The 19320-nt window shown below is 34.7% G+C and overlaps 4 protein-coding genes across 4 annotated transcripts in view; 3 read left to right on the top strand and 1 right to left on the bottom strand.

Moving 5' to 3' along the window:
* Positions 1–8891, top strand: part of LOC109216631 (glutamic acid-rich protein-like) — a 32771-nt gene extending 23880 nt beyond the window's left edge. The window contains exon 4 of the mRNA XM_019380805.1: positions 8290–8891. The gene's annotated coding sequence lies outside the window, so the exon portion shown is untranslated. The remainder of the gene's footprint in view (positions 1–8289) is intronic.
* Positions 465–7053, top strand: LOC109216630 (DNA repair helicase XPB1-like). Its single transcript, XM_019380804.1, has 8 exons — positions 465–675; positions 801–835; positions 939–1011; positions 1453–1621; positions 1715–1937; positions 2050–2106; positions 6462–6981; positions 7025–7053. The coding sequence occupies exons 1-8, from the start codon at positions 660–662 to the stop codon at positions 7051–7053; spliced, it is 1122 nt and encodes a 373-aa protein (XP_019236349.1). The 5' UTR covers positions 465–659.
* Positions 7035–8834, top strand: LOC109216634 (glutamic acid-rich protein-like). Its single transcript, XM_019380807.1, has 2 exons — positions 7035–7505; positions 7784–8834. Exons 1-2 carry the CDS (start codon positions 7061–7063, stop codon positions 8266–8268), a joined length of 930 nt encoding a protein of 309 aa, XP_019236352.1. The 5' UTR covers positions 7035–7060; the 3' UTR covers positions 8269–8834.
* A 2315-nt stretch (positions 8892–11206) lies between the features above and the next one.
* On the bottom strand, positions 11207–14013 carry LOC109216636 (chaperone protein dnaJ 20, chloroplastic-like). The gene is made up of 2 exons (XM_019380809.1): positions 13506–14013; positions 11207–11550 (listed from the first exon to the last, which is right to left on the bottom strand). Exons 1-2 carry the CDS (start codon positions 13956–13958, stop codon positions 11407–11409), a joined length of 597 nt encoding a protein of 198 aa, XP_019236354.1. The 5' UTR covers positions 13959–14013; the 3' UTR covers positions 11207–11406.
* Positions 14014–19320: the final 5307 nt, after the last annotated feature.

Below are 19320 nucleotides of genomic sequence, written 5' to 3'. Positions count from 1 at the left end.
GAAGGTAGAGAAAATGCAGAAGAAACCTGATGTGAATCAGATTATCTTTTATTTGCTCAACTTGGGGTGTTTTACTAGGAAATAAGATAATTTGAGTCAACCACGCAGTCATGCTTGAGGGTCAGACCATAATATTCTTGTTGTCGTAAAAAAGTCTCAGATGTCTCTCTCATATTATTTGCTTAGGTCACATCTCGTTGGCACGGAGGATGACATACATATATACATGCTATCGAATAGTTATGGAAGTTACAAAGACAAAAACTTCAGCTCTAAAGCTGAAGTTTCCCAGTTACAACACAAAAACTTCAGCTCTAGAGCTGAAGTTTCCCAGTTACAACACAAAAACTTTAGCTCTAGAGCTGAACTTCAGGCCCGACTACTAGAATGTTGAAGTTTTGTGTGATTGCCTTTGCTACTTCAGTCCCGTGTGCTGAAGTTATGCGAAAAAGTTTGTACGCTTGCAATTTTTTTTGCAAAGCGGGCACAAGTTAAAATGTGACACAAAAAGCGGGTATAGATGCAAATGCCCCGCTATTTTACCAATTTTCCTCAAAACAGCCCTTTCAACGGACCGACTGTAACAAGCAAAGAGAAAACAGAAACTCTCAAGAGCTCATATTTTCGGATTCAATAATCAGATCAAACCCTCTCGCAAAATGGGTCACGGACATGGTATTTTTGAATTCAAAGATTTTAACTCTTTTACATCATTAACGAAAACAAAAAATCCCCAAAAATTAGTAAAATTTTTTGGAAAACAATTTGATGAAATTTTGTATATTATTGAATGATTTCAGGTCGACCCAGCAAAAAGATCAAGTTTTCTTCTAAGGTTTCAGTTTCCCAGCTAGTTTCATGTCTTATTTGCTGTTTTATTAAGTAAAATTAAAGATTGTATTTTTATTACTAATTTTTATACCTTTGTGATGATGAAGGAGGATTATCGCTCTTCAGCTGCCGATGATGATCAGTACTACCCAGAAGAAGGCGATGATGATTTTCAAGATGGTATTACTCTACCTTTATTAATAGAGGCGGATCCAGAATATAAACAGACTAGAACTATACATGTGTAAAGAACATATAAAGAATCATTTAAAAAATATGAGTTTGTGTTCTATGGACTTATGGTGCCAAAAGTGTTTACATAAAGAGGTCACTTATTAGGTAATTACATATAAATCTCTTGCAAAGTATTAATTGGTAATGTGATAGAAATGGTAACTAACCTGGTATTACAGTTTAAATTCACTAATTGTGTAAAAAATCATTACATTGTAGGTGTTTATAACTTAAATCCAATAGTTTTATGTATGTTTTAAGAGCTGCACCCATTGCCTTTTAAATGCTGGAGGTGCTTTGTTACACTTGGTGATGCTTTAATAGGATAACTTTGTGTCATGTTTCAACTCAATTGATGTGGAAGTTTTGAATGACTTTTATATTTAGGCGAGAGGGAAGGGAAGAAGATGGATTTCACTAAACTGGAACTCAAACCAGATCATGCCAATCGCCCATTGTGGGCTTGTGCTGATGGAAGAATTTTCCTTGAGACCTTCTCTCCATTATATAAACAAGCCTATGATTTTCTCATTGCCATTGCTGAGCCTGTTTGCAGGTACCTTTTGTGTGGTCGATGATGTACATTCTACGTTTTTGTTTGTTTGTGGATGTTTGGAGAGGGTTAACGGAATTGCTTTTATTTTTGTAGGCCGGAGTCGATGCATGAGTACAACTTGACGCCTCACTCGTTGTATGCAGCTGTTTCAGTTGGTCTTGAGACTGAAACTATAATAGCCGTGTTGAACAAATTGTCAAAGACCAAGCTTCCCAAGGAGATGATTGATTTCATTCATGCTTCCACTGCTAATTACGGGAAAGTGAAGCTCGTACTTAAGAAGAATCGGTATTTTGTAGAATCTCCATTTCCTGAGGCAAGATAATTAGCTATAGTAACAATGATTTAACTTGAGATATCTCTTGAACTATAAGGTTCACCATGGATTGCCACTAATTAATTGATTCATTTGATGTGATTATTTCTAGGTGTTGAAAAGATTGCTCAGTGATGAAGCCATAGCAAAGGCTAGAATTTCCTCTGAGGTTTGTGTTCAATGTGATTGAGTTGCTTGTTTGCTGTTTGTAATGGTTATCAAGAATTTGGCTTTTTCTCTGGATTCGCCTTTTTGATAAAACGAACAAGAAAAAAGTGAGGAATTTTCCACTTTGATTCCTTCGAATTTCAACGCACTTTTGTTTTTGCTTGGTGCTCTTATTGGTTACTGAGACATTGTGGAATTTTCTAGGGTTTTTAAATCGGATCGCTTACTCTAAGTGATTGAGCTTAATTGCTGGGATATTTTTATCTAATTAGGGTTTTGAAGAGTTCAATAGTAGCAATTGATCCGCTGATCGCCCATTAATGCGAGCAAAATTGGCAGGGGATTTGAGCTATGGAAGAGGACTGTAGATATTACTAGAGTTATTAGCAGTTTTACCTTGACGGAGTTTTGAAATACTGTGTTTTTGACTCTTGTTTGTGAAATTTGAAGTGAAGAGCAATTTTAATTTAGTGGATTTTGCAAGTTTAAGTTAGTGGATTTTGGGTTGATTTAGTGAAGGTATTAAATGGAAGCAAACTGAAGTTTGAAAGGAATGTGGGGACATGGTGCATGGACAAAAGTATAATTTCTGGTTCGTTCCGTTACTGGAACAACACTGCTGTGAGAAATTAATTGGAGTATTATTATTATTATTATTATTTCGGAGTAGAATTTTGTGCAATGTCGCGCTGCTTTCCGTTTCCACCACGGGGATATGAAAAGAAGCTTAAACCAGAGGAGGGTGACTTATTGAAAGAGGTCTGTTCAACTTATATAATTATCACTTTTTGTGAATGTGTTCTAATAATTCAAAGTAGTGCCAAATGGCATGTTCTATTGTTCTAATAATGCGGACCAGTAACATATTATCTGGAGACTATTGGCTGTGGATTGTGATGCGTGGACTGCTCCAAAGGCGTTTTCTTTCATATGGTACTTAATGTCAATTAATTGATTGGAAATTTAAAAGTATGGATGCTTCTGAGCCAAGTAGTGTGATTCTCTTATATATTGGGAGACGACATTTCTAAAAGCAATTGTCTTAATATATCGGAATTCGGAAGAAGACATTCTAAAAGCATTGCTGAAAAGATAGTGTATATTTGTATAAAAGGAAAAATAAAGGGATCTGCTTTCTGTTTTGTTCTGATTAGTATAAGACGTGATGCATAAGTAGACTGCTTTAGACATCTTTAGTTATCTAAGGCGAAATCTCTAGAACATGATGACGGGTAACATTTTTTTTTTAATTGAATCCAATTGAATGGTATGTTAATTTTCTTCCTTTGGATGCACTATACTCCATCCTTTTGGTGGAAGTTGCTGGTTGCTTGTCATGCTTCCCATCAATACTTCAGCTGGATTACGTATATTTGTTATTAGCAAAGGCTCTCTGGCCATGGCTGTGGTTTCAGTTGAATTATCTTAAGTTACAGAATCTTAGTTTGGGGCATTTGTAAATTAATTATTATCTGGATCTATTTAGAGCTGTGTATTTGTAGGATTGTATCCTTAGAAGTTCACCTTTTGAGAAATTGCTAGATTTGTGGGAGAAGATAAATGTGGAGACATGGAAAATTTGGTTGTTTTACGATAGTAGGACTATCTTTACTAGGGAAAAGGTCCAAACTTGCCCATGTTATATCGAAAATTGCTCAATTTTGTGTTCTGTTGGACTTTTGAAACTTGTGGTCTTAAATGTGGAAATAGGCCTAATTTGGTTGTTTTAAGATAGTAGGACTATATTTACTAGGGAAAAAGGTCCAAATTTGCCCATTTACTGTCCAAAATTGCACAATTTGGCCCTCAGTTAGACGTTAAAAACTAGTGGACTTTTCCCCCTAAAGGTGGTAAGCTGCCTTATCCCGTAGGATCCATTCTGTATTTTGATGTTGGTGGGTGTTTCCTGTATATTTGGTGGAATTTATCTTCATTTTGTCTGTCTTTTAAGAGTAGAGTTACTGAAGTTTGATGTATTTTTCTTGCAAACATATTATACCCTCCACGAGTCAAGAAAAATCTGCAAGTTGTGTATATTTTTTTCGTAGGTGGTTGTGGTGGGATTGGGGGGACTATCTGCTATGATGAAATATTTTGTGGTTTGCTGATTGCCTTTTTTGGTTTGCGTTAGTGCTTTGTCTTTCAGTGTTCTTATCATTCACATTTTGTGTGACTCTATCTTGCGGATATGTTGTACCTTAGAGGCCTAATATTCACTCCCTAGTAATATTGTTTGTCTTAGGACAGTTTTATTGTACTTGCCTTTCACTTTGATAGATAGTTTCCTATTGCATAACACCTCTCTCAGCCACCATATAGTTTGATGTGCAATATTGTTATCTGTTATACCATTCTCCTGAAACATTGAGCTTATATATTTGAATTATTTGCATTTAGGCACCGCAATCCCGACTAATCTTACATTAGCTTTACTTTTCTAATGTTGGCTAAACTTGTAGTGCATATACTTAATCTTACTTGCAATTATTTTAAAACCCTTGCCTTCTAGAGTGCTTCTCCTCTGTGGTTTTGTTAATTAACATAATATCGTATGCAAATATTTTACACCATGGGACCTTATCCTCTATATTGTTACCTCATCTACTAACTAGGGTAAGCAAGTGTGCGTTTTTCGTAGTTTTGTTAATTACCACCGTCTGCAAATATCATACAGACATACACCTTTGACCCTCACTATCATAAAGAAAAATATTGTTCGTTAGCTCATAGATAACTCGGATAAACAAGTATGGTTTGAATGTTGATTCTTGGCGTAAACCCACGATTATGGGGAACTCCTTTTTATCTCATACAATTGTTCTCACACTAGTGAATACTGCATACATATATACATGGTATTTATATATGTAGTATCAATTCCTTTCCGTTCAAACACCCACCAAAAAACCTCTTCTTGGCACTCTATTACGTGTTTTTTCATGGTCAAGGAACATCATTTATAAATCATTTTTCCTCTTCCTACAATTTTTTATCAATCTTCTTAGCTACAATATAGCCTACTTTTGTAGATGTACGAGATATAAATCCAAACTGTAGGTGATTGTGTCCTCTGAAAATGTGAAGTTGACTTGTTGTGAATCAGCTGCATTATGCTATTGCATTTGGTAATGCTTGTGCCCATATTATTCTGTAATGCATGTGAACATATTTGTTTAGTTGTTGATATGTTTTCATTTATTTGTTAGCTTTGTATGCTATACCAAGATGAGGATGCCCTTTGGTCATGTTGTCCTTATGGGAATTTCCATTCATATAGGTTATTTAGTGCAGATTGGCGTAAGAAAGTGACTAATGTGAGATATGCCAACTTGTTGATGGATTGAACTGTCTTGCTTTTTGTGTTGATTGTTGAGTCATGAAATTGCTTGCTTGTCGTCCCTCCTTTGTCCAAAGTAAGGTGGTTGATTTCTTATTTTTGAGGGATCGGTTAAAAGCTGGTTTCGCATGTCACACTTTTTATCAGGTGTATGAATGGTCTGTTGTACAGCCTCCGTTTGGTGAAATCATTATGCTGGAATAAGTTCATTAGTGATTCCTGTGATCTGAAAGGGACGATGAGGGCTCTTTTTGTCATGGATATTTTCTGTTGCTGTTATAATTTTGTAGCTGAACCCATTATGGAACATCATTCATTATAAAGGCATTTCACACGGCACGAGCTGGAGACTGTAGAAGTTAATTATGGACTTCTTCTATGACGATAACTCTCCGAAAGGAGACTGATTAGGAACTGTTTGATTTTTAAATGTTTTTCCTTCATGATGCCTAAACTCATATTCAAGAAGCAAAACTTGTATATTGCTTTTGGATCCTGCTAATTAAGCTGGAGCCACGGTGAGATGTGATTGCCTTTTAATAGTGTGTTTGCTGATGTCCTGTTCTGTACTTTGTTATTGCGTAACATATTGGGGGACCAAGTTTAGTAAAAGTGATTGTTTGTATTTGTTCAATGTTTGCTTTTCTTACTAATAAACAATGTTTACCATACAAATTTAATCTATGTGACTACTCAGTGTTTGGTTTGCTATGATGATCATTTAAGTTCTTAACTGGTGGTTGATTTTTTGTTTTTTCTCTTCAACTATTGGATACTTTTGTTCTTGAGCATTCATCAGATAGATCTAGGATTTCCACCTGAACTTGAGTTTCTCATTTGGTTTCCTAATTTTGGCACTATGTAAGCTATTTATAATATTGTGCTAGATTTGACATGTTTTTTCATCCTTTTGCACAAGGATGTTTTTAACTAGTTGTACTTGACCTACTTGTCAAACAAAAAAAAAATTGTAATCGACCTGTTTGGTATAAACTAACAGTTCCTTTTCATGGGTGTAGGAGAAAAGGAAGGAGAAAAAACATAAAAAGGAAAAGAAAGACAAGGAAAAGAGAGAAGGTAAAGAAAAAAGGGATAAAGACAAAAGTGATGGGAAACACAGAGAAAAGAAAGAGAAAAAGGATAAACACAGGGACAAGAAGGAAAAGCACAAGGACAAAAAGAAGGACAAGGACAAGGATAAAGAGAAAAGCAGCATCTCTGAGGAGGCTAGAGTTGCCGCTCTACCTGAGCCTTCTACTGGAGGGAAACTTCACGAGAGAGATGAACATAAAGATAGACACATTAGCTCAGATAAAGGGAGAGATGAACATCAGCTCAGAGATAGGGATAGAAACATCAGCTCTGAGAAAAGCAAGCGCCCCGATCAGTTTCACATCCAGCTTGGCCTCTCTGCTGTTGAGACAGAGGACTCAAAATTTGTGCAGGAGTTGGAGAGGAGGATCAGAGATGCAGAAAAGGGTGCTCAAAGTCAGTTGGCGGAGAGATTTCCAGTTGAGTGCAAAAGGGATGAAGAGACAGGCAGGGTGCGATCAAGGATTCTGGAAATTTGGCTGAACACAAGGAAAAGAACAAAGAGAAAGGATTTGTTAACAATAAGATGAATGGGCAAGCATTCAGGGGTGAACTTAAAATTGGAGCTAATGCAATACCTCCCAGCCTTTCTACAATGACAAAAAGCAAATTTGATGGAGTCCCCAGACCATTTGAAGAAAATGTTGAGAAGACAAGGGAGGAAAAACAGAAACCTAAAGAAAGACGTGATGACAAACCAAGAGAGAAAAACAAGGATAAAGATAGGGAAAAGAAAAGTCATGGAAAGCAAAAAGACAAGGAAAAAGAGAAGAAAAAGGAAGAGAAGGCGAAGGACAAAAGTGAACACAAGAAAAGCCAGGAGGATAAATCAAGAGACATCAATAAGAATGACTTTGTTGGTCTTAATAACAATAAACTTCCACTTATATCCAAGGAAAACATTGCTGGTACAGTCAACGTGGGAATTGTCAGAAAGAGGAAGGATGTTGAAACTAATGGTTTCCTGCATGGTGAGTTAAAAAAAACTATTAACAGCCTGCTATTTTCTGTTGTATTGACTTTACATCCTACCCTGCGGATGCGTCAAAGCTATGAGAGTTATGTATCTGAATTAGATTGCCTTGATAGAATTCTTATGATTTTGGGTGTAGTAGTCTGTTAGGGAATTTGTAGCCAGCATATTTGATGTATTTCTAATGCAAATTGCTTGAACTTAAACAAGCGTGTTCAGCTCTATTTAACTTTTTGGTTTGGCTGATTAGTGTTGCTTTTCTGTTCTGCTGTACAGAGAGTGAACTCAGGCCTGCTAAATTGCTGCGGCCGTCATCCTCTCAGCAGCCGACACAGAATGGAAAAAAATTTGACACTCACCCAAAAGCAGACCTGTTCTCCTCCAGTAAACAGGAAGTTGCTACTGATATTAAAGTGGAAAACAAGAAGCACAAGGTGAATGGTGGTATAGAAGGCCAGCCATTATGCAGTGTTGAGGCAAAGGCTTCATCCATCATTCCTGGTGCTGATCAAATAGCTGAAGCATCTAAAAGACCTCCTCATCCCGATTCCAAATACTTAAGCCAGATACTCTCAGTTCCGAAGGTGGACGATTGGTCTGGGTTTGATGACCAGGAATGGTTGTTGGGAAGCGAAAGAACTCCGGCTAAGAAAGCTGAGACGTGTCCAGATGAAGTCAATAAGGAACATTGGGTATGGTCTGAAGCTTTGCAAATAGAGGCTGCTGATGTTTGTGCTCTGCCATATGTTATACCTTATTGAATGCTATTAACATGATCTGACATGATGAGTTTCCAAGGACGAAACTCTGTCAGCTGTGCAGGAGCAAGCATCTGGCTTCTAGAGGCCCGTACTCGGTTTTGATTGGATTCTTTCTCACCCCTCTAGCCCTGGTGGTCTTGCTGGTGGCAGTTTGTTCTGACATTGATTCAGAAATCTTGATCGCGGCTTCTTCCTATACCTATGAATTCCATCGGACCCAAAAAATGATACATTGGAAGAATGTCGGGTCTTTACAATATCAATAGGTTGATTGTTTTGCTCCTGTAACTTCCCAAAGGAAAAAAGATCTTCGAGAGCTTTCAATCACCATGGCTGAACGTTGCAGTAGCTTAGACGGAGGGGCAACTTATTGCCATATATCTGATAACCCCACAGATGGAACGGCGGGATAGTGTGTCTAGGAAGATGCATAAGCTTATGCAAGTTTATTCTATTTGCTTAAAAGCTTGGATGCTCTTTCTAATTGAGTGTAAAAGAACTAGCTTTTGTGGTCTTTACAACTCCACAATTTTGAATTGTAACATAGTATTACTATAGTTGTAAGATAGATGGGATAAAAAGCACAAACAAAAGAAAAGAGGTAGTTGCATTCATTTGATTCACTGAGATGCAAGGTCTTGTTTATAGTCGATTCTATCTAAAAAGTTAACCATTTAACAACAGATTTCTCTAGAGCTGAAGTTTTTTTATCACCTATTAATATTACATACTAGAGCTGAAGTTTTTTTACCACCTATTAATATTACATACTAGAGCTGAAGTTTCACATTAGTTCAAAATACACGATAGTATAAGTTTGTTCGCCTTGTTGCAGAACCAGGGTTGACCGTAGCATCGGCTTCCCTCACCAGGCTACAAGGTGTGCTTTCTCTAGTGCTTCTTTTAAAGGATGAAAAAAGAACAAACACACAACAACTATCAGCTACAAAAATCACTATAATCGGTGAGAGACAACATCAGATTTTGCTGGAACTATTAATATTACATACAGTTGAAAAAAAGAAAAGCTAAAAAATAAAGTAAGAACGTGAAAGGGTAGCTTTTGCACAGCTTGTGATGTTGTTTTTATGCACATTGATCTCAATCTAGATCCTTGCTTTCTTCTGGTGAGGTACTGAAGCGGAGAAGAAAGGGAGCTGAAGTTGTTTAAAAAGTGGGTACAAGTTAAAAGTTTAAAAAAAATGGGTATAGGTTAAATGGGGGCGACCAAATAGGGCGCCCCGTGCAATTTTTACATTTTTTTAATTATCAGTCCCAAAACTGTCTAGCCCGTACTATTTTCACATGGTTGTCCCATGCTAGAATAAAAAGTAAAAATAGCACGGTATAGCCAGTTTTCGGACTGGTCATTCAAAAATAGCCAGCATTTACGAAGTCAATGAAAAATAGCCACTATTTTGCTGCAACAGAGACCGGTCCAGCATAATATGCTGGAGTTCGGTGCACCTATGTATGAACTCCAGCATATTATGCTGGACCGGTATACTTTGCTGACTCCAGTATAATATATTGGAGACTGCAGCACCGGTGCTCCAAACTCCAGTATATTATACTGGACAATTATACTTGCTGGAACTCCAGTATATTATGCTGGAGTTCTAGTGTACTTATGCTGGAACTCCAGTATAATATGCTGGAGTTCAAGCATACTTATGCTAAGAACTCCAGTATAATATACTGGCGTATTTTCCGGATTTTGAACAGTGTTTTCGCTCAGATTTATCTTTACATAAAAAGTGACTAAATTTCGATTACTTTTGAAACTGGACTATTTTTGAACGACCAGTTGTAAATCTGGCTATTTTTGAATTTCTCCCGAATAAAAAGGCAAAGCTTCATTTTTTATTATGAAAGTAGAAATTGCTAACAATCACTTAATCATATGGCCCGCATCTTAACTTGAGAAGTGGACCACAATCTTGAAGTTTCTTTATTCCTTTTATGCAATTTTCAGAATAAGAAAGGTCCAAAATAGTTGGCTGAAAATTATAACAAAAATAAGTCCAAGATTTTAAAGATAATTCGCAGTCCTTAAGCTAGGCAACAAGTGTACAACTTTCCATCAATCCATATGGAAAAATATCACAGGACAAATTGCAGAAAGCAACATATTTTGGTTCTTTTTAAGGAACAAACCAATAACTCAAAAGCCAATTGTGGGTGTCTCTTTCTTTAGTAATTAAATAGGAAGATATGAGAAACCAAAATAGACCAAGCGCCACATTTTGTGATGTGGTCTTTATTTACTGAAATAATATGCCTTACAACTAAACACTAGACTGAGTCATACAAGATGATAATGAAAATGACCGAGAATTGACTTCATGAATTGACATCTTCCTTACTCCTAATTCATCAGCACCAACAACCTAATAAAATCGCACAAGTGGGGTCAATGAAAGGTAGAGTGTACACATACCTTACCTTACGCGAGGGAGTTGAGAGGTTGTTTCCGATAGACCTTAGGCTCAAAGCTTACTCCCAATTCATCATCTCCAAGAAATGCTATCAGAGGCGAAACCAGAATTTTGAGTTTATAAGATCTAAATTCAAGAAAAGACGGTTTATTGCGTTCTTGATAGTTTTATTTTATATATTTTAATAAATTTTTAGACATAAATACAAAATTTGAACCAAAGCTGCTCCAATTCCGCTGAACCCGTAAGTAAAACTATAGCTCCGCCCTAGGAGCTTTCACACCATCATGTGATTTCACCCAACTCTGAGAGAATTGGTAGACAGTTTCTCTTTCTGGCAAATGAAACACACACACACACCTCTTTCTCGCAAATGAAAGTATGAAACACACACACACACACACACACATATATATATATATATATATATATATATATATATATATATATATATATATATATATATATAGCCAACAAGAAGGAAAGCTTGCCAAACTTGCTTAACATAAATAAAATACTGCCTTTGCTGTAGCAGGAGTATATTACTGGAGATGAAATTCTTGATCCACATTAGTATGTACAAAATGCACTGCCTATTTAGGTGCATTTTCATATATGGTTAGCACTAAGACGAGAAGAAAAAGGAGAAAAAAAATTCCATATATACAAAATAATAGGAAAACGCATTAATTATTATCGATTAAGATGAAGCTTCGTTCCTTTGCTTGCGCATTCGTGCTCCCCATGACATACTATTACCAGAGTCCTTGTGCATGCTTCTTCTCTTGAGCTCTGATAGCTGAGACTGCCAACGATTTTTCCACTCGCCTTTCTCCCCCATTGACTATATGCATAAGAAAAGAATCAAATTAGTAACAAGAATTCAAGAACAAACATGTCATTAGATCATACTAGCAAACAGACGTCAATTACAAGAATGTGAAAGAAAACAGAGTGATGCTAAGGAAAAGATAAGCCCGCTACATCCAGCAGTAGTTAATTTAATGTTTTTCGAGATGCACATGGGAAGGACAAAGTTTCAACGAGATAGATAAGGATTAAAAGTAGTTTAGAGATAATGGCACAAGTAGGAAAAAGGGTCAAACAACTCGATCATCAAACCAATGGAATCTGAGCAAAGAGCATTGCGTTTTAAAGTTTCTTGATGCCAACCAAGTTTACAATGGAAGTCGTTTCGAGTTTGAGGGTAGACAAGAACACAAGAAAGGAGCAAGAAGATGACAGATGGGAAAGCCTTGTTTGGTATTTTATGAGAAACTAGTTTCAGTCATTCTTCTTGCCTCGGGAATTAGAGAAATGAGTACATTCAAGGAACTTCATACATGACACTTATGAAATAATTTAAAAGGTTGAATGTGAAAATAAGAGAACAAAGGTTGATTATGATAGCATAGCACCTTGAAAAAAAATAGCTTAGCTTAGGAATGGATATGAACAGAACTTTTAGACGAAAACAGTTGTCTTTAAGATTCCACTAATTGAGGTATAATCTATGAAACATCAGGCTATCTCATACTCAGTCAATGACATATATTATGACAACATTCATGTAGTCCAAATACAGGAAGGCAGTAGGAACGCCAACAATTACAGATACAGTGACAAAAAATACCAGCATCTAAAACCAAAGAATATTATGAGAAAGGACCAATAACTAAATTCTTTGGATCGGTCAAAACCATTTCTTTTCTGTTGTATTGTTCACTCATCTGAGTAGACGAGGCAGACCAATAACTTGATCCCAACAATGATCATGCTAAGAGCATCAAGCATCTAGATATGACGGTTAGACAGTAAGTATTTTCAATATTCCACACTTATCCTTACACCTTTTTTTCGAAAAGATCTCAGGACTTAGCCGTATATACTAAGATTCTATTCAAACCATTCTTATCTTTAGCATGTCAGCCTTTAAGATGCGAATAACTATGTTTTTATGGATTTAATTTGCATAAATCAGTAGCTTAAAGAATTTTTACACTTTCAATATCGTTTAACAGACTATAACATGTAAGGGCTTACCTTTAAATGCATTTTTATCTTTTAAGTGCCATGATTGTGAAGAAAAATATAACAGTATATGTGGATAAAAATTAAACTCATGTAAGCAAGCCATCCCAGATAGATCTTCATATTTGCCTAGGGATGGCAAATGGGGTCGGACAGATGGTAAAATTCACAAATAGCCACTTTTCAGTCCCTATAACTGAAAAATATTCAATGTCCTGAAATTTCAAATTCTACAAGTGAAATTCCAAGACAGTGGCTAATTTTTTAAAGACAGGCCAAAAAATGGCCACCGAGCGTCTTTTTATCATAGGCAGATCCAATATTTAAATTTTAAGAACCCATTTGGACATAAGAATTTTATCACTTTTATCGAAAAAAATTCACTTTTTTTTTCGAAATTAGTGTTTGGCCATCAAATTTTCAATTCTTCGCTTGAAGATGAATTTTATAATTTTTCGAAAATTTGAAAAACTCCAAAAGAAGTTATTTTTCAAAATTTTTACTATGACCGCTCCCAAAAATTCAAAAACAACCCAAAATTATATTCATGTCCAAACACAACTGTAATTTTTAAATACCATTTTGACTTGAATTTTTTTTTTTATTTTTTTGGAATTTTACAATTCTTATGTCCAAACGCCCACTAAGTGTTCTTACCGCGATCTCAAACTAACTAATGTATAATAATAACCAAACCAGATTCCGAGCTAAATATTCTTACACAAAATACAGAGTCCGAACAAAAGTTATTGGATTCAGTGAACTAACCTCATCGCTTTGGTAACGCCTACGAGCAGAGAACGCAAAGTGAAGACCTTTAGCCATATCTTTATCATACATATCTCTCATTCTAGGATCCGATAAAGTCTCATACGCCTCCTGTACCCGAATAAATCTCTGCGTATACTCCTCGACCCGATCCGGAGGCGAAACATCCGGGTGGTACTTTCGTGCTAATTGCTTGTACGCTTGTTTAATTTCCAATAAAGTCCCCGTTTCCGATATAACAAGCAGATCGTAAAAGCTCTTATTATCAATCTCAGCATACGAAACAACGTCGTTAAGCTTCGATTTTGCTTTCAAGGAACCAAATTTGGTTCCCAAAACTTGGGAATTTGAGGGGTAGTTTGGGAAATATATACGGGGGTGTAGGGAGGAGGGGGAGATAGAGGGGGGTGGTGGGGAGGAGGTCGGGATTAAGCCATAGGAGTTGCAGCACATTTCTCTCAGTTGAAAGGAAATTAAAGATTTTGGAATTTTTTTTCTCTGTGTTTTTTGGGTGTGGATCCATATATATAAGGATCTGGATAGAGAATGAAGAAGAAAAGGGTAATTATGTCATTTTAATCAGGAAATAAATAGTCAAAAAATGGATTTCTTCCAAATTTAAGTTGGCGTTGGAGAACCATCCTGGAACAATTTAGTGGGCGTTTGGACATGAAAATTGTAAAATTTCTAAACAAAAGTAAAAAAAAAAAAAATTTAAATAAAAGTGAAAGTGATATTTAAAAATTAGAGTTGTATTTGGACATGAATATAATTTTGGCCTGCTTTAAATTTTTGTCAGGGACCTGAAGCGAAAATTTGAAAACAGCCTTTTGGAGTTTTTCAAATTTTCAAAAAATTCCGAAATTCATCTTTGAATATTTCATGGCCAAATACTGATTTCGAAAAAAAGAAAAAAGATTTCGAAAAAAAAGTAATTCTTTTTATCCCCAAACGGGCCCTTAGTCCTTCCTCTCATTTAAATTATTGTTTTCGTTTTTTTACGTCTATTAAAAATAAAAAATATAATTAATTAAATTATCACTATTGAATGTTCTTTTAAAATTAAGCAGTATAGATGGCTCCTACATGGAGAAGGAGGGTATAGGAGGCCTAGGAGGGATCATTCGTAACTCGGCTGGTGACTGGGTTCATGTTAAAACCAGTGGCGGACCCAAGTGGTGGCTAGCTGGTTCAACTGAACCCGCTTCACCAAAAACTAATATTGTGTATGAATAAATTAGGATTAAAACTGTGTAAATTTTGTATAAATATTTATTTGAACCCACTTGACAACTAGTCTATTTTACGACTAAAGTTATATACTTCTAAGATTGAACCCGCTTACACAAAATTCTGGGTCCGCCACTGATTAAAACCCCTGTGATAACTCATACTCATGCAGAACTATTGGCTTTACAGTTTCAACTAGCAGTGCAGCATAGCTTATTCCCCATATATCGAAGTGGAAACTGACTCACTAGAAACCATTGAACTATTACAGAAAAATCACATAACTTATCAATCAACTCTTGATTCATGCAGGTACCAGTTGAGGAGGTTGGGGAGTCCAGCGGTCCGGCACAATTTCCGTGAAGGAAACAAGGCAGCACATCTTTTGGTAAAACAAGGTTCCAAGCAAGCCATGTGTAACCACCTGTTAGTTATGGAATCTCCTCCCCCTTCTGTCTTGGTTGTGTTACAAGCAGATAAAGGAGGCTTACCCACTTCTAGATTAGTACCGGTGTCTGTTTGTAATAAGTTGGCAAGCCTTGACAATTTTAGCACAACCACTATCCATGATAGTGTGCATGCAGTGGCGGACCCAAGTGGTGGCTAGCGGGTTCAACTGAACCCGCTTCACAAAAAAAATAATACTGTCTATATGTATAAATTAGGATTAAAGCTGGGTAAATTTTATATAAATATTTATTTGAACCCACTTAATAACTACTATTTTAGGACTAAAGTTATATATTTCTAAGATTGAACCCGCTTGCACAACATCCTGGGTCCGCTACCGTATGCATGTAACTAGTAACCCCCTGTAACTGTTTAGTTTGCAATAAAATGTTTCTCCCTTTAACCAAAAAAAAAAAAAGGAAGCACTACTTCTTTAATACTAAAGGAATGTTAAAACTATTAAAAATTTTAATCTTGAATTACTAAAGTGATAATTATGTTAGAACAAGTTCTTTGAGGTAAAGTGACGATTAAAATTGGAACAAAGTATTAGGGTAGACCTTAGATAGCTTGCAGTTTAGGCTGGATACACTCTGTACTTGCTGTTTATCTTGGCCCTGGGCCTTAGATACTGGTTACTGTTATTGCATGTCTTTCATCTCTTGGTTGTTATGCTTTCATTATTATTACGGTTGCTATTGGAGTTACTAATGAGTTGTCTTTTCTTTTCTTGTTTTCTTTTTCTCTGAGCCGAGGGTCTATCGGAAACAGCCTCTCTGCCCTATCGGGTAGGGGTAAGGTCTGCGTACACATTACCCTCTCCAGATCCCACCTGGTGGGATTTTACTGGGTAGTTGTTGTTGTTGTTGTTGTTGAAAGTATTTTTAAGGATTTTTAATAAATGTTGTGAAATTTTATAGGGTCGATGGTGCATGATTCGAGGCTCGATATATAATTAATTTAATGTTCGAAACAGCTCAAATACCTAATTTTAATCTCAAAGAATACTACCTCCGGTGTGATTTTTTTTAGCTTTTTCTTGTGGTCCAAAATAAGTGATTTTTTCAGATTTCAAGGATGAATTAATTATTTTTTTTCCTACATTGCTCTTGGAGTAATTAATATTGGAGTATGTGTTAGGAGTGTTTATGTAAAGAGATACTCCCTCCGGTCCAAAATAAGTGATTTTTTGGTTGTTTTCACACATATTAAGAAACTCACTTTTTAACATTAATTAGCAATGAAATTGACCATATTAACCTTTACTATCTCTTCACATAACACTCCTAACACATACTCCAACATTAATTAGGAAAAATCACTTATTTTGGACCACAAGAAAAAAGGCAAAAAATCACTTGTTTTGGACCGGAGGGAGTAGTAAAGGTTAATATGGTTAATTTTATTGCTAATTAATGTTAAAAGGTGTATTTCTTAATACTAGTATCTATAAACGTGCGTTGCAAGTTAATATAACGCACATTTATAATGACACATGATAGTTTAAATATTTATTTATGTGAAGGAAGAATAAAATCTAATTAATGAGAGAAATTTTATGTATAATACTACAACAATCATCTAAATGCCGAATAATATTGTTACAATAACATAATACGTGAATTCAAAATGAAAGGATATCATCAGAACTTACATAAATGATCAATTTTAGTCATGTTAGGTAGATAAATATGTATTGTAGTTCAAATGTATCTAATGTGATGGTATCTTAACAAACACTTCTTAGTTTATGGACTATATGTTTCCTTCTAATTCTTTGGTTACTCTACCATAACCAGAACTCTAGTTGTCGATATTGATAAATCTCTTGAAAGTGAAACATATAGTTATTCATGTAAGAAAACATATTGTGGTAAATATAGTTCAATATTTAGGATGTTTATCCTTGTGCTTTATCTATTATAACTACAAAACATAAACATACTGAAAATTATTTTCACACAAATTTAAAAGGATATTCTTTAGTTTCAGAAGACGAAAGTTGCATTCGGGGATAAACACATACTTAGAAGCACATTGACCAGTATCATAAGTTTTGCATGCATGACGTTATTGTCAAAACGTCTATATACCATATACGTACTATTACATAAGCTATTCAGCGGATCTAAGTTTTCAGTAACATGACGGACATATTTTTCTTCAAAATTAACCTATATGCAATGGAAGATCAACTTTAACTTAGTCTATTATATATATGGTGACACTAACATACATAAGAAAATAATGAACTTGACAACAAACATGTACGGTAGAAGACTATTTTGTATTAAAGTATTTAAGTATTCTTCTTGGTAGTTATTGTTACTACCATCTTCTGCTGAGTCGACACTGAAAAATATTTTATTTTTACCATAAAACTTAGCAATCAATCTTTTATTTAGTTGATCAACATATTCATTTCTGCAAGCGAAGACAACTCTTTAATTTCTATCATGTAATTTGCACAAATTGCGTTTTAATCTAATAATGAAAATATTTTTCTTATTAAATGCACTACTATTACCATTGGAGTTGATAACCAAGTATTCTAGAAGAACGAAATCATCTTTTATTGGATGCTCTTTTTCGTTTCCGACATGAAGCAAGAAGTCACTGAATGCTGGATTTGTTCTTACTTTTATATTTCTTGTCACTTGAATATTTTTCATTTGAGGTCATAAGTATAATTTTGGCAAGCTAGTTTTTATAGTTTCTGCTTTGGTCAATTTTGGAACTACTGATCGTACTTGACAGAAATCACCTCCCAAACTATTACCTTTCAACCAAACAGTTCATCTATATCCAATATATCTCTAGAACTCTGGGCGATTATTTCGATCGTTTGACTCTTAGCCAAAAGCGCTTCATCCCATATTATCACTTTTGCTTTCCTTATATATTAGCACTATTGATATGATTTGATATATTTGTGATGATTATTTCAGTTATTTTGAAGAGGTATATCAAATCTAAAGTTAGTTGTATGACCTCGTAATAAAATTATTGATGGTACACCTTTTGTTCTTATTACTAACAATATCATGCCTCTTGATCTGATATTTCCAAGCAATGCATGACATGGGAATATTATTCGATTCTGCCGGAGGAATCTACAAAGGATAATCCCGTTATACCAGAGTCGATTTTTTATAATATAATCTTGAAAGCTTATTCTTGTTTAGAATTTAACTTTGATTGTGCTTGCTAATTATATTTTTTTAAATTGAAAAATAATTTTACTCATATGATGAATTTAAAAATAATTTAATTGGATTCTCTTGCTAAATAATTAATTAAAAGATTTAATTATTTGGTTTTAACATAAAATATAATTTATTTTCTGTTGATTTAGATTCTTAATATTAGTTCATATCATGTTCGAATATTTAACCGATTTATAATTATATCCACCATAAATTTTATTTTCAGAGAATAAAAAGATTGATGACGTTCCACTTTTAGATCTTTATGTTTGCAAAATCATTAGTGATATTGGCTCTTACCAACCTTTTTCGTTCTTTTCTCACATTTATATTCTTAAAATAATTCTTAGTTGTTCTTTAACAATTGGGTATATTTTCTATATTACACGGATAATTAATAATAAAAAAATTAGTTGAGTAGGCAAGCAGTTCAAATATAATATAATAATATGTTATCGTGGGAATTTCTCTCACTCAATTTCAACGGTTTATGCAGTCCGTTTAGCATTACTTTTATTCTTTTGGGTATTGAATATAGAATGGTAATGTATTACCAATATGGAGTATTCTTATGAAATTGATTTTATTAAACGTTCCTACATATTTTAATAAGAATTTAATAGACAAGATTGTATTAATTTAAAATCTTAAATATTAAGAAAATTAGCATATAAGTTATTACAGCTATGTCATTTACCTATGAGGTCTTCTATTTAATATTTTAGAGTTATTTTGATCTATCAATATTATATTCGTGCTTTTATAATAAATATATGCTCTCCTGTTTCTAAATGGATTTGAACAATATAATACGTTTTCAAAAAAATTAGTAATAGTAAAGATAGTTTTGTTAATTTGAATATAAATAAGTATTTTTTTTAGGCAAACAGGAAATATATATCTTAATAACTAAGAGCGTTCAGTACATG

The sequence above is a fragment of the Nicotiana attenuata genome, unplaced genomic scaffold (assembly GCF_001879085.1).
Source record: "Nicotiana attenuata strain UT unplaced genomic scaffold, NIATTr2, whole genome shotgun sequence".
NCBI lineage: Eukaryota > Viridiplantae > Streptophyta > Magnoliopsida > Solanales > Solanaceae > Nicotiana > Nicotiana attenuata.
Note: the sequence above shows the minus strand (reverse complement) of the source record. Positions and strands in the feature narration are given on the sequence as shown.